Source organism: Coregonus lavaretus (assembly GCF_964263955.1).
Source record: "Coregonus lavaretus genome assembly, chromosome: 14".
NCBI classification, from domain to species: Eukaryota; Metazoa; Chordata; class Actinopteri; order Salmoniformes; family Salmonidae; genus Coregonus; species Coregonus lavaretus.
Genome location: NC_140001.1, coordinates 17,333,273 through 17,348,036, shown reverse-complemented (window position 1 = coordinate 17,348,036; position 14,764 = coordinate 17,333,273). Strand labels below are relative to the sequence as shown.

The window sequence follows — 14,764 nt, the reverse complement described above, 5'->3', positions numbered from 1 at the left end:
GGGAAATAATAATATATTGAAAGTAAAAGCACAGTAAAGAAATCTGTTGTGGGGTTTTATTAATATTATTATGATCATGGTTGATGGGAACTGCAGCATTATGCTTTCATAGCCATGTGTGAGATTTGAGAAGGGGAAAAAAAAACACCTGAAGACTATTTACATTTTCAACTGAGGAGATTCGGGTCAACAAGTCCAACATCAAATTAACTCTACGTGAACAAGAAACAGTCCCCTCCCCAGTCTATCTACAATCCTCAACACTTTCAGATGTTATATGTGATGATACATCAAAATGGACAACATAAAACCATGTAATGTCACTGAGGATAAACTATTTCCATAATTATTTATGAACACTTCTCTTGAAGGAATAGGTTCAAATTGTGTGAAGTGTGTCATTTCCTCTACAACCAGGGAATGAACACAAACTTGAACTAAAATAAACAGAACTATCCTACAGAAATGTACAATATGAGACAAAAAAAGTATGATGCTGTTTGGTGGCCATCACTTCTCCCTGATGAGGAAGAAAGTCAAGGAACACAGTATTGAAATAATATTACCTGGTGCTGAACCCATAAAAGTAGAATGAACAGAATGGGCATGGAACCTCTAACCCTGGCAATTTGACTAATAAACTCATGGGTACACTCGCAATGGCTGCCTAATTTCCATGGTAATGTAGAATATTCATTCAAATGATGCTAACTGATGTGGCTCATGCAATGGACAATTTTTTGTAATGTCAATTGAGTTGATTCAACAAATCACAACACATGTTGATGTTTTTACTTCCTGCTTTTATTTCTTGCTCCTATGTGTACACGCAATGGCTGCCAGTCCACCCATTATGCCATCAATAACTTCAATAGAGATGCCCGTTCTATTCATTCTATTTCTATGGCTGAACCTGTCACTCTGCCTTCGTTTTGGACTTGGTTCCATAACAGCAACTCCTGATGCAGAAGAGGCCTGTTTTGATGAAGAGGAGGGTGAGGAGCAGCAGGACAGCCAGAAGCAGTGCCAGCACGTCCAGGCTGTGGTACTGGTACCAGGTGAGCTGGTGGGCCTGGACCCTCAGGTGCCTGGCCCCTCTGTTTCTCATGGTGAACTCCAGCCAGAACACTGCCTCATCCTTAGGACTGATCGGTCTGTCATGATGGATTCTGGACAGCCTCATGGCGTTCTCCTTGTACCTGTTGAGCAATTCTTAGATTACGTAGAATACATAGATCCTTCTATGTATTTAATAAATGAAGAGTATTCATGTGAATATTCATGTGCTCATTTACTCTGTAGCAAAATGAATGTTTGTGAAAATGAGGACAACTTACGATGGGTTATTGATCACAGCATTGAGTCCATCCACAAGGTCCTGGGTTTGCATGGAGTTGAAGTCCATGATGACAGCAGCTCCCTTGGCCTCCATATGGATCATATTGTCTGGCTGGTCAGCAAACATAGGAATTCCCACCATGGGGACCCCGTGGTAAATAGCCTCATAGATTCCATTGGTTCCACCATGGGTGATGAAGGCTCTAGTTTTTGGGTGGCCTTATAGAACAGAAATAGATAAGTTATCCCAAATTTAGACATTCCAAAGATAGTCTCAAATAATGATGTTCAACATCACACTGGTGAATGGATTGGTTTATGCACTATACCAAACAGGAACAATTATGAAATCTTGTTTTTTTTAGAAAAAACCTATAGCTACCCAGCAGGTCGTTCTGTGGGATCCAGTTGTACACTCTGGTGTTGGGAGCCAGAGTCTCAGGTTTCTCCCCACTGTGCCTCCACAAAATCTGGCCATGACAGTGACATATTTATACGTTATTATTGATACTTTATTATATTGAACTGTTTAAGTATGTTACACAAGCTGCACAAGAGAGATGCAACACGTCTACTTGGTTTTCCCTAAATAAGAACCAGTAATTCAACAAATATGGTTAGGGAATGTTCTACAGTAGGTCTATAGGTTCTCTCTGACCTTCTGTGGTATCTGTCCCAGGGCTGAGGCGATCATATTCGCCTTCTCTGTGGTCATGTTCCTGATCATGGACCCCAGAGTGAACACAACAACGCCGTGATCTCCAGAGCTCTGCACAAACTCCTGCAGGTCCTGATGGAACAATAGTCCTCTCACTTCACCACATGGCCATATACAGTGTGGGAAAAAAGTATTTGATCCCCTGCTGATTTTGTACGTTTGCCCACTGACAAAGACATGATCAGTCTATAATTTTAATGGTAGGTTTATTTGAACAGTGAGAGACAGAATAACAACAAAAAAATCCAGAAAAACGCATGTCAAAAATGTTATAAATTGATTTGCATTTTAATGAGGGAAATAAGTATTTGACCCCTCTGCAAAACATGACTTAGTACTTGGTGGCAAAACCCTTGTTGGCAATCACAGAGGTCAGACGTTTCTTGTAGTTGGCCACCAGGTTTGCACACATCTCAGGAGGGATTTTGTCCCACTCCTCTTTGCAGATCTTCTACAAGTCATTAAGGTTTCGAAGGCTGACGTTTGGCAACTCGAACCTTCAGCTCCCTCCACAGATTTTCTATGGGATTAAGGTCTGGAGACTGGCTAGGCCACTCCAGGACCTTAATGTGCTTATTCTTGAGCCACTCCTTTGTTGCCTTGGCCGTGTGTTTTGGGTCATTGTCATGCTGGAATACCCATCCACGACCCATTTGCAATGCCCTGGCTGAGGGAAGGAGGTTCTCACCCAAGATTTGATGGTACATGGCCCCGTCCATCGTCCCTTTGATGCGGTGAAGTTGTCCTGTCCCCTTAGCAGAAAAACACCCCCAAAGCATAATGTTTCCACCTCCATGTTTGACAGTGGGATGGTGTTCTTGGGGTCATAGGCAGCATTCCTCCTCTTCCAAACATGGCGAGTTGAGTTGATGGCAAAGAGCTCGATTTTGGTCTCATATGATTGTTACCAATTGTTTTCTTGGTGACTATGGTCCCAGCTGCCTTGAGATCATTGACAAGATCCTCCTGTGTAGTTCTGGGCTGATTCCTCACCGTTCTCATGATCATTGCAACTCCACAAGGTGAGATCTTGCATGGAGCCCCAGGCAGAGGGAGATTGACAGTTGGTTTGTGTTTCTTCCATTTGCGAATAATCGCACCAACTGTTGTCACCTTCTCACCAAGCTGCTTGGCGATGGTCTTGTAGCCCATTCCAGCCTTGTGTAGGTCTACAATCTTGTCCCTGACATCCTTGGAGAGCTCTTTGGTCTTGGCCATGGTGGAGAGTTTGGAATCTGATTGATTGATTGCTTCTGTGGACAGGTGTTTTTTATACAGGTAACAAACTGAGATTAGGAGCACTCCCTTTAAGAGTCTGCTCCTAATCTCAGCTCGTTACCTGTATAAAAGACACCTGGGAGCCAGAAATCTTTCTGATTGAGAGGGGGTCAAATACTTATTTCCCTCATTAAAATGCAAATCAATTTATAACATTTTTGACATGCGTTTTTCTGGATTTTGTTGTTGTTATTCTGTCTCTCACTGTTCAAATAAACCTACCATTAAAATTATAGACTGATCATTTCGTTGTCAGTGGGCAAACGTACAAAATCAGCAGGGGATCAAATCCTTTTTTCCCTCACTTTATAGAACCCTACTGTATATCTAGCTCTTTATATTGCTCTGTTTCAAACATGTACATGTTAATAATTTTGCAGACGCTCTTATCCCGAGCATAATGACATTAACATGACTATGACATGACATGGCTAAAACATGACCATAATGTACTATGTAGCCTTAGAATTACATTGTGAATGTTACGGATGCTACGTATAAAAACACACTTAGTGTGTTTTGTAGTGATACTGATTTAAGGTAAGTGTGCTTTTGCCATAGCCTACCTCTGGTAAAAGCTTGGCGGGCTTACAGTGGATTCCTCCAACAAACTTGAAGTTTGGGAGGAAAGGTCGGGGGTACTCAAAGTCCCAGTATGTACGGATCAGCCAGAGATCAGCGTTGCCTATCATCTCACAAGCTGTTGTTGGCTTTCCTTTAAAATCAGACATTACAAATGACTACAAATCAGTAGAATGTAAGTAGTATTGGAATTTAAATGTAAATAAATACACTATGCTATGTTATTCTGTGGTTATCATCAATTGTGGCTACCTCATCCAATGATATTGTAACAGCTCACCCATAGCCTCACTGTAGTAGTCATCTATATCACGCCACAGACTGTATATTGTCATGTCCTGGGACGCATAGAACAGGAAATTCAGCAGTCTCTCAGCAAAGCTCATTTTGTCCGTTAATTTTACCATGGCACCGGGGACGTAGGATGGTGGGGCGGGAAGCTGCCCACAGAGCCGCTCCCAGGTGTGGGCGATAGAGAAACGCAGGGTGTACACCAGAGGAAGTCCCAGCATCTCTGCCACCAGCTCACTGCCGGGCCAAATGGGATCAGCTAACAGAAGGTCATACTTGGCCTCTCTCAGTCTCCCCATGACGCTCTCCGACTTTAACAGTCCATCCAAAATCTGCATGTTTAACTGAATTTGTCTTTGTATAAGTTCATAAAGTCTCCAGTGGACCTGCCAGTAGTACAGGTGGTCCATCTCGTACATGGAAAAGTGTATGAACTCCTCAAGGCAATCCTCCAAGGCCTCCACAGAGACTGAGACATTGAAGAGTTGGTAGCTGAAGCGAGAGCGTTCGGTGGGGTCCATGTACGGAGAAGCACTGTGCACCAGTACTGTAACATTGTGTCCTCTGTCTGTCAGAGTCTCCAATACAGGCTTGAGGTTGATCCAGTGACTGCCTTCAGTGTGCCAAACTAATATGTTTCCACAGTCTATACTCCCTATGATACATAACTGTATGATTATACAAACCGGTATGCACTCTGCCAACTTCATGGTGAGTGTGTAGACAGTGTCTATAATCAATTCTTTTTAAACTAGTCATTCAAGTCAAGCAATCATTAACTGAAGAACTTGAACTCTGAATCATAGTAGTACTCGTCTTATGTCATGCCACTAGGTAGAAGAGCAAACCGCTGGACTTTGGGGGTGGAAGGTAAAAGCCTACATTGTAAATCTAAACAGAGTTAACAAACAGAGAAAGTCAACAGAGTAAAACAAATATAAAAGTGTATAGAAGTCATCATTTGAAATGTATGTGTTACTATTATGTGAGTGACAAACTATTATAATTGGGAATATATATTTCTAAACTAAGTTAACTTCCTCACTAACTACAGTATAGTTTATTTTATATGACCCTATCTCTGTTTAGCAAGTGAGATGTAGCAGCATAGTGTCAGGTGAATTAGGCAGCTGGTTTGAGTGTGGGGCCACAGGGTTCTCCCAGGGTCAGGGTTGGGTGAATAGACAGGGTATACCAGCCTTTAGGAAGCTGTGGTATTGTGGCTGTTTTTCTCTGGGAAATAATGGTCCTCGGCTACTGTTGCTGTGAAGGATGTAGGTATTATATACAGTACATGTGGTCTGCAGAGCTTTTAGCGCAGAGTGTTTATTATTTTTTTTGTTAAATTTTTTCTTCTTCTGGGGGATGGATCAGCTTAATATTACAGATAGATTGTATCAATGTAATTGTCTGCATCATTTCCAATCCCCCATGTTTTTTTTTATATATACTCCCCTTTATTACTTTTCAACCCCGCCATCCTTTCCCTACTTGGAGTAAATTAGTGAACAACAATGCCCAGGCCTCTACTTCCGGCCTATACTTACTATCTACACCTTATGGACACAGTTAATTTTACAATAATTATATTATATATATATTTTTTTTATATTTTTTATATTTTTTGCTCCTGAACTTCTACTCTCAACCTCTCCGATCATTTGCATGATGTCTATCCGGTTTGCTTCTATATGCCATATCTTTCTAACTGTGCTCTTTTCCAAAAGATCCCAACATACAACCCATATACTTATTATGGACACAGTATGCTTACATTATTAGCTATCTTTGTTATTATTTGTTGTTATTTGTTATTAGTCCCATCCTTCAAATCTATTCAATACCTCCCATCTATCTCGTAACACCATCCATATAGGATTTCTATTTGCCATATATATTTCAACCGTACTGTGATGTTTTACAAAAGTTCTAAACCTTTCTATTCTCATGGCTTCTACAGATTGTGAATTAAAAATAAACATTTTTGCTAAAAGTATTATTATATTATTGATCGATTGACTATGACTTTTCAGATCACCCAGTAATGCTATCTGCAAGGTTAGCTCCAGGTAAATATTGCAATCCTTTAGTCATTCCTGACCTGTGTCCAAAAACAAGTTACAAATGGACAGAACCAAAACAAATGATCTAATGATTCTGTATCTTCACAGCAAAATCTGCAGAGCTGGGAAGATTGTATCCCCCATATAAATAACATTCTTTTGGTAGCAAGAATTTTATATAATAATTTAAATTGAAAGATTCTAATTTTTGAATCCGGTGTCGTTTTGCGTGTCAGTTCATAAACACTATGCCATGGGATCGGTACGTCAAACATCTCTTCCCAACTATTTTGCAATCTATATGGGACGGCTGTCAATCCTTTGGTCCTTAAGTGAAACTGATATACTTTTTTATTTATCACAGTTTTCCTTAACCAAGCGCGGAGTGTTTGATATATACTTGTGAACAAGATTTACTGGAAGTTGTTCTTCTCTAAACGGCTGCCTCTGCTGTCCTTCCTCTCTAACCATCCCTGGTACTTCCCTCCCAACTCTCTCTCTCCCTCTCGCTCCCTCCCTCCCTCCCTCCCTCCCTCCCTCCCTCCCTCCTTCCTCTCTCTCTCTCTCTCTCTCTCTCTCTCTCTCTCTCTCTCTCTCTCTCTCTCTCTCTCTCTCTCTCTCTCTCTCTCTCTCTCTCTCTCTCTCTCTCTCTCTCAGTGTCTGGGTTTGCGTTACAGCATGTTGCTTTTTGAAGTTTACATTTGCATAATCTGATTAGAATGTGGGATTGTCAATGGCGGGCCCTGTAAGAAAGTGCTCCAGAGGAGAGGGTGCTGTCCAGCCAACAATGGGGTGCCCCTTCCCCCGATGAGCCTGCACCTGCATCCATCCCTCATTGGGCTGCCTTCCTCTCCCTGTCCGCGCTGGGGGAAGACCAGAGCAATGGAGAGGAAGAAAAGAGGGTGAGGAAAGGAGGGGATGGGGAAGGAGGAGGGGTGGGGCTGAAATATTTAAACATGCAGTGTGAATTGGTTTAAGGGGATAAAGAGCTCAGGGCCTATCGGTTGGCACCCAGCTCCAGAAATTATTTTCATGGCGCCTCAGCCAGGAGAGAGAGGGCTTGCCTGCACTGATCTGGTCCATTGTGATAACAGATTCACGCAGTGTGCTAGACGTAGATAAGGAAATGTGCTCTCAATAGACCATTACCTCCATACTTGGGAGAGAATAGTCAATCAGGCAAATATACTTGGATGAGGAGATGAGCAGAATACAGATTTGATTTTCAGTAGCTAGTGAGTTTGACATTATCCTGCTAAAAAGTTGTCCGAGAAAAATCTACTGTGTTTGGATGTTTTCTGCCAATAACGTGCATAAATGACTGTAAATGACACAATGATTCAATATGATTACACTGAAGGCCTATGTGTTGTGTTTAAAATGTTAATTTGTTTGGCCTTAAAAGAGTGCTATAGTTTGCTGAGCAACAACAAATCCATGTACTGCATCATGTCTGCATTTTTCCTACCATGTATACTGAGTGTACAAAACATTAGGAACACCTTCCTAGCATTGAGTTGCACCCCCTTTTGCCCTCAGAACACCCTCAATTTGTCAGGGCATGGACTCTACAAGAAAGCATTGCACAGGGATGCTGGCCCATGTTGACTCCAATGATACCCACAGTTGTGTCAAGTTGGCTGGATGTCCTTTGGGTGGTGGATCATTCTTGATACTCACAGGAAACTGTTGAGCTTAAAAAAACAAGCACCTACTACCACACCCTGTTCAAAGGCACTTTTGAATTGCCCCTTCACCCTCTGAATGGCACACATACACAATCCACGTCTCAATTGTCTCAAGGCTTAAACATCCTTCTTTAACCTGTCTCCTCCCCTTCATATACACTGATTGAAGTGGATTTAACAAGTCACATCAATAAGGGATCATAACTTTCACCTGGATTCATCTGGTCAGTCTATGTCATGGAAAGAGCAGGTGTTCCTAATGTTTTGTACATTCAGTATATTAATACTAGCACAACAAAAAGGCACGGACGTAGATACATGGTAAATAACCTGAATACTGTATTGTAATTGAGGATGGATTAATGGGGAGATAACTGTATAGAGAACCTGTTGGTACTGTAGTACAATCGTCCCAATGCAGTATGACTCTAGTCTAGTGTATCCCCAATGGATTAAAGGGATAGATCACCCAAATTACAAAATGGCACATTGGTGTCCTTAACCTGTAAGCAGTCTATGGACAAGTTATGACAGCAATCCATACCTTGGTTTTATTTCCCTGGCACTGTTTCCAAATGCTAACATTTTAGAATTTGTGGCACAAATCCCATTCAAGTCATGGTACTGATATATGCATTTTTTTAAACATAATTTCTAAATCATCCAAAAGTATCTCATATTGATTGTGAAGCTAAATAAAATCACTTACAGCTGATTTGAACATAATACGTGAAAAATGCTCATATCGGTACCTTGGGAATGGGATTTGTGCCACAAATGCTAAAACGTTAGCATTTGTAGACAGTGTCAGGGAAACTAAACCAAAGCATGGATTGCTGTCATACATTGTCCATAGACTTCTTACAGGGTAGGAAACCAATATAATGTTGTAATTTGGGTGAACTATCCCTTTAAGAGCAGTCACCTGTCCATTCCCACGGGCTGTATGCCTGTGTTCAGCAGCTGCACATTGCTCCGTTTACACACCATTAGCAGGTTTAATTGTGGTGGAGAAAAGGCCTAAAGCCTTAAACCAACTCACTGTTTACTCTTCAGCTCAGTAGTTGCAGCCTGTTGGCACTGGCAGGACATGGGGCAGATTTAAACAGTGACAATAGGTGATTAGTAGCCTGGTTAAATGTTAAACAATGGTGATCTCCGCATTCAGGCTGGTTTAACCAGGCTAAGTGATTTGGGCTGTAGATGTGTGACCTTGGGGTATAATCGTCTTCTTAGTTGATGACATCATGGCCAACACAAGGGTGAAACAAGGAAACTGTTTTCTTTTTGTTTACGTTTGTTCACAAATCGGTGGCACTTTCATTTACATTATTGTTTCCACTGGTATTTTCTTCGTAAATATATTTTTGGGAAATTATGTGGGGGTAACAATGGGTACTTACTGGTACTTACTTGACAAAATAGATCTGTTAATTTGTGTATTTAACAGATGGCCTTTTTTCTCAAAAAATTATTTTTTATGTGTTGTAAGGTTATGTATGTCTTTAAATCTAATTTCACAGTTCTTACATAATAATCCATGATTAGAGCCTAGAGGGAAATTCAGTAATTCAAGTCTATCAAATCTAATATGTGCGTATCCATACCAAGGGCAAATATCCAAATAACGACTGATTCCAATTCAAAAGTTATTGGACAGAGAAATGGCCAAGCCTGTGTAAACTACACTGGCATCTGCCTTCAGTAAGGGGATAAAAACACACCATAGGAGCCCCTCAGGACTAGCAGCGCTGCATCTGCCCGTTGGGTCAGTGGTCAGGGTTTGACTGCATGGTGACCTGTGTGACTGCAGGGCACAAGTTAAGTTGTCCTTTTACTCTTCCCCTCTCTCTGCACTCGGACACTAGATAAGGGTTCAGAGGTCAGGGGTCGTCTCTGTGTCCACACAGTGGTCAGAGGGTTTGTAGTGGACAATCAGAGGGGCGGCCATCACTGGCCCCATTGAGAGGAAACAAGGGCATTACTAGACTAGGGGGTCCAGAATGGACCAGTAAAAACACACAGGGAGCAGCTGTACTGTTGACTTACTGGCTCGGCACTTTGTGGTTTTTGTTACATTAGTACAAATGGTTGCATGGTGTCAATGGAATACCAGGGTTAATTACAATAAGAGGATGGTACTTAATGTGTACTTTATTACTTTTGATAAATTCAAACAATCATTTTTAAATAAATAGTTCCAATAAATAACATATTCACAACTTAATATTAACCAACATAATTTACAAAAAAGCATCATAAGGAAATAATCACAATAGCCTTGACAAAAGATGGTTAAATAATAATCTTTGGTTACATGACATGCTTATTGTACAAAAAGATGAATAAATACTTGAATGGACAGACAACAAAAACTATTCCTGTTATCTGTTCATACAATACAGTCCTACAATAGGCACATATTTCAAAGAGGATTGTCAATTGTGTTATCATACAGCTCAATCCCTGTCGTCCCAATAAATAATCAATCAATGCATATAACAGCAATGTGTCAATCAATGAATGTGGTCATATTGCAGGATTTTGATAATAAAATCGATTTGCAAGGTCATAATCAGTCTCATCATAAAATCGTAATTTCAACAAAAAAAAGTGCCCTTAGCTTTTTGTAATTAGATTGCAGTCATTGGTGAATTGGACAAGACTTTATCTTTCCTGAAATGTCTTTCCCAAATAAATTCCATTAAATTATCCTTCATGGCCTTAATGCATCCTTATTTCTTATTTCCAAACTAAACTTTTTTGATGTGGACATCTTTCCCCACCGACAAGATGAAAATACATGTCAGACATGAAGGGGGGAATACATCCAAGCTACATCCATGCAGATTACAGATGACATTTCACAAGGCTCCCATCCACCCCTGTCATAATTTCAACATCAAAGTGTAGCTAAATAAATCCATCTCAATGTATTTAATTCAGCAGGCACGGCATCATCCACAATCATCTTCCGCTTGCCATCACCACCAACACTGTACTCCTCAAGTGTAACAGAGCCAAAATGGAGTCTATGGATGGGGGCATTGTGACAGACGGGCGTCAGTATCGCTGGCCAGGCCCCAGGTCTGGGAGGAGGAGTGGAGACATTCCACGTTGCCCCTGAGGAAGGTGAGCAGGGCTGTGGGGGAGTGCGAGGCAGGCTCACCACTCTGGCTCTCCAGCAGCTGCACCAGGAAGTTGATGTAGCGCATGGCCAGCCGCAGGATCTCGTTCTTGCTCAGCTTCTTCTCTGGTGGGTGGGTGGGGATGAGTTTGCGGAGCTCAGCAAAGGCAGTGTTGACGTTGTGCTGCCGCCAGCGCTCCCGTGTGTTGGTGAACACCTTCCTGGTCATGGTGCTGCTCTCCTGGAGAGAGGAGGAGAGGGGAGCGTTTTAGAGAGAAATGTACACACAATTCAAACTCCCATGGTGCTGTTCTAATGCAAGGCAGGTGCTGTTCAGCAGGGCGCCGTTTCTGGCGCAGACCCCAGACAGAAACACTATATGGTGTAATAAAATGTAAATGGCACCAGAGAATCTAAATCTCAACGATAACTGAAATATAACGCATTAACACCGTAATGGTAAGAAATAGATGTAAAATATAGTTTAAGTATGACTAATAGAATGCATTTGATATTGGAATTCAGTTTCATCTTTAGAAGATGAAAAATACCATGATGAAAATAGATGTTTGTGGAAAACATCTGACCTTCAGTCAATGTATAGATGATGCTTGTGCTACTGTGTTTCGGCATGATTAGCGTACCTACAAATAATTACACTTTGGCTGTATTGAAGAACTATCTATTTCTAATATGGTACACTCATAAATACAAACTGATAATCATTTATTCTATCTTAACAACAAGATTTCCAAATTCTTTAATTCCATCAATTCTTTACTTCATCAATTCCACAACATGAAATTCAATAAAGGAAAAAACGAATCCACTTATTGTCCGTGATCTCACCTGTTAAGTGCTGTAGCGTGCAGACAGAGGTATCAGGTAGAAATGTGTACTCCTGCTGCAGTATCCCAGTCCTGTGTTTAGTCAGTCCAGGCAGTCCAGCCTTCTCATACTCTCTCTGATGACTGTGTGTGAGAGGGAGGGATGGAGAGAGGGGAAAGGCTAGCGCACGCTTCTCACATTTTATAGCAGGGTGAGCCCCTATTGTGTGACGTTGAGCCTCTCCTTCAGTCTGCTGCATTGTGTGAGGTGTTCAACTCAAGAGAGATGTTTCCAGTCACAGACCACTGTGTCTCCCATTGGGTGTTCTATTCTGTCTGTAAACAAATAAATGACCAATGGGTTAGACAAATGAGGTTAAGGGTAAACATAGAAAATACTGATGTAATATCATACAATAATGTTTAATAATTTCAGAGTATTTGGAAACTTTGCTTTCATATCATCCATTACTTTTTGTTTAGTGATTTCTAGGGTTGCAAAGCTACCGGTAATTTACCAAAGCTACCGGATGTCTTCAGTCATTTTGGTAATCAACAGAAAATCTATGGCAATCTATTGTAACTTTGGTAATTTGTACTTGAATAACTTTTGTAAAAAAATATATCGATATATAGTATTCATTTTTTATAACTGTATCCATAATATTGTCTATGAGGTAGATAGACCATATGGTTCAAGAGAAAATAGCCTAATTCATGAAAAAAGCATCTAATCAGCAATGGCATTTTTTTTCAATAAACTCTTCCAATGATTGACTTTATTCACAACTGCCACCAGTCTGATGCCAAAACATTGACAACAAACACATATTGATATAGTAAAATTAATAAAAGCGTGTAAAAAAGAATTGGAAGGCATTTTCATGTTGAAACCTTCATATTAAACACCAATGGCATTCACTAAATTGATGGTCTATATTTAGGATGTTCACAGCTTTGTCATTCTATTTTATTAAATTATTAAATATATTTTACATGTGATAAGGCCACACAGAGGGCAAGAGATAATTACAGACACCTGTGATGATCTGAAGTACCCGAAAGGGCCACTAGATATCTTGTGATAGATTACATAAAATCATTGAAAGATACCAACATTCTGGTAGTTAACTGGTAAACTTAGAACGTTTCCAGTAATATACCCTCCCTTTGCAACCCTAGTAATTTCATTAAATTATTAATTAAGTTTAACACGTAAAGTGACTATTAAAGTTTACATTACACTTACAAATACATTCCTATTGAGATGAAACTGAGAAGTTTCCCTGCCTGATCCTTCCCTTAAAATTCTGGACACTTATTACCTTCTATGGTCAAACATCAACCATGGGTAGCTGGTTCAGTAAAACTTTTATATTGCCAGTCCTGCTGCCATTCAATACACCCTGATTGGGCCAGAAATACCATATCCAGATTGACAGTTTAACAATGTGGGTTTTGTTATGACTATGGTAATCTTGTTGAGCGATTCCAGGGGGAGCAAGGGGAGCGAGCCAGGCGGGTGCAAGCAGAGTCCTTCCCTGAGTCACAAGCACGAGCGTAAACCAAGCCATCTCTCTAAAACCGCTCCTCTTCTATATCCCCTCTCTCTGCCTCCCACTTTCAACCTCCATTTCAGATGGGTTTTATTTTAACGACGTCTAATTTAACCAATTGCTACTTTTCTTTTTACATCCTTCAAGTGTTGTTTCAAAGACGCAGCGTTCCATAAAAGTCTCTCTGTGTGGAGTAGAAATGTACATAATCCGATTAGGGCCTGGGATTAGCGCTGGGTCCTGGAGAACAGGCCCAATGGGGCTGGCCCTGAATTGCTGCCATTCATGGGCCTTGCTGCACTTCCAAGGGGCTGCACCTGCAGTGGTGGGTCCTCACTCCCCTGCTCTCTCCACTCTACTCGGCCTCAGGTCTGCAGACACACTCACAGCAGGCAGCAGGCCCATTCAGCCAGCCAGCCTGCCCCTCCATCCCCATCCCATACACACACCAGGGCCGCATTCAGCAGGGCCAGGTCATCTTGAACTTTGTTTTTCCTGTCATGGAGGGTAGTGTGTGGGGGGTATAGAGCTGAGCAGCTTGTCAACCCTGAGGAAAACAACAACAACCTATGGGGAAGTGAGGAACAATACATTAGTCAGTACAGCAAATGAAGTAAGAGAGCCATACTGTAGTGCTGTCAACAGAATAAAAACATCAGTGTAGCTAAAGAAACAACTATGCAGATGCTACAATTACAAAGGTACATTTTAATGTCTCTTTTCAACTGATGTCCTCATTGAGAGCCTGTCCAATCAAAGTAAAGAGTGATATAAAAAATAACAGTAGGAGCCTGACCTTTGAAGCAGTGGTCAGGAAAGAATTCTACTCTAAAGGTTAGGTTTGAACAGCCTGTTAATTCTCACAATATGTCTGCTATTCACTTCAGGGCCAAAGTGTGGCAGGCAGGACCAATTACTGGACCATTACACTGATGTTGATTTAGCCTCCACGTGTTGGACTTTTAAACAATTTTCTCACTCAGCTTTTGTTTCGCCTGCCATTAAAAATACCCCCTTTTGGCTCTTTTGTTAGGCTTGTTGTTAAGGCAATGTGGCCAGAGACATATAACCGAAACTAAAGGTTAGCTTGGTGGTTATTTATGGTGTGTGTGCGTGTGTGTGTGTGAGAGTGTGTTAGCTTATGGACATAGGAGGTTTGCTGCTGGCAGGAATCAATGCCCTGGGGGGCTCCTTGTCTGAGGCTAATTCCTGCGGGAGCAGGCTTCAGTCTGCTGGCTCGTGAAGATAAGCACTCTCTCCACACTCTGAGAGACGGTGATAAGGGGATTGCTGCGC

The 14,764-nt window shown here is 41.2% G+C and overlaps 3 protein-coding genes across 3 annotated transcripts in view; all 3 read right to left on the bottom strand.

Annotated features, from left to right (window-relative positions):
• Nucleotides 1-38: 38 nt before the first annotated feature.
• LOC311141433 (UDP-glucuronosyltransferase 2A1-like) lies at nucleotides 39-4,824 on the bottom strand. The gene is made up of 6 exons (XM_084176760.1): nucleotides 4,197-4,824; nucleotides 3,901-4,049; nucleotides 1,997-2,128; nucleotides 1,721-1,808; nucleotides 1,338-1,557; nucleotides 39-1,199 (listed from the first exon to the last, which is right to left on the bottom strand). Exons 1-6 carry the CDS (start codon nucleotides 4,726-4,728, stop codon nucleotides 917-919), a joined length of 1,404 nt encoding a protein of 467 aa, XP_084032886.1. The 5' UTR covers nucleotides 4,729-4,824; the 3' UTR covers nucleotides 39-916.
• Nucleotides 4,825-10,990: 6,166 nt separating this feature from the next.
• Nucleotides 10,991-11,314, bottom strand: tal2 (T-cell acute lymphocytic leukemia 2; the record flags this gene model as incomplete). The annotated part of the gene is made up of 1 exon (XM_084176189.1): nucleotides 10,991-11,314. One exon carries the CDS (start codon nucleotides 11,312-11,314, stop codon nucleotides 10,991-10,993), a length of 324 nt encoding a protein of 107 aa, XP_084032315.1.
• Nucleotides 11,315-12,184: 870 nt separating this feature from the next.
• Nucleotides 12,185-14,764, bottom strand: part of shoc1 (shortage in chiasmata 1) — a gene marked incomplete at both ends in the record, with an annotated part of 41,076 nt that continues 38,496 nt past the window's right edge. The window contains 2 exon segments of the mRNA XM_084176188.1: nucleotides 12,185-12,208; nucleotides 12,212-12,248. Coding sequence (XP_084032314.1) covers nucleotides 12,185-12,208; nucleotides 12,212-12,248 — 61 coding nt within the window.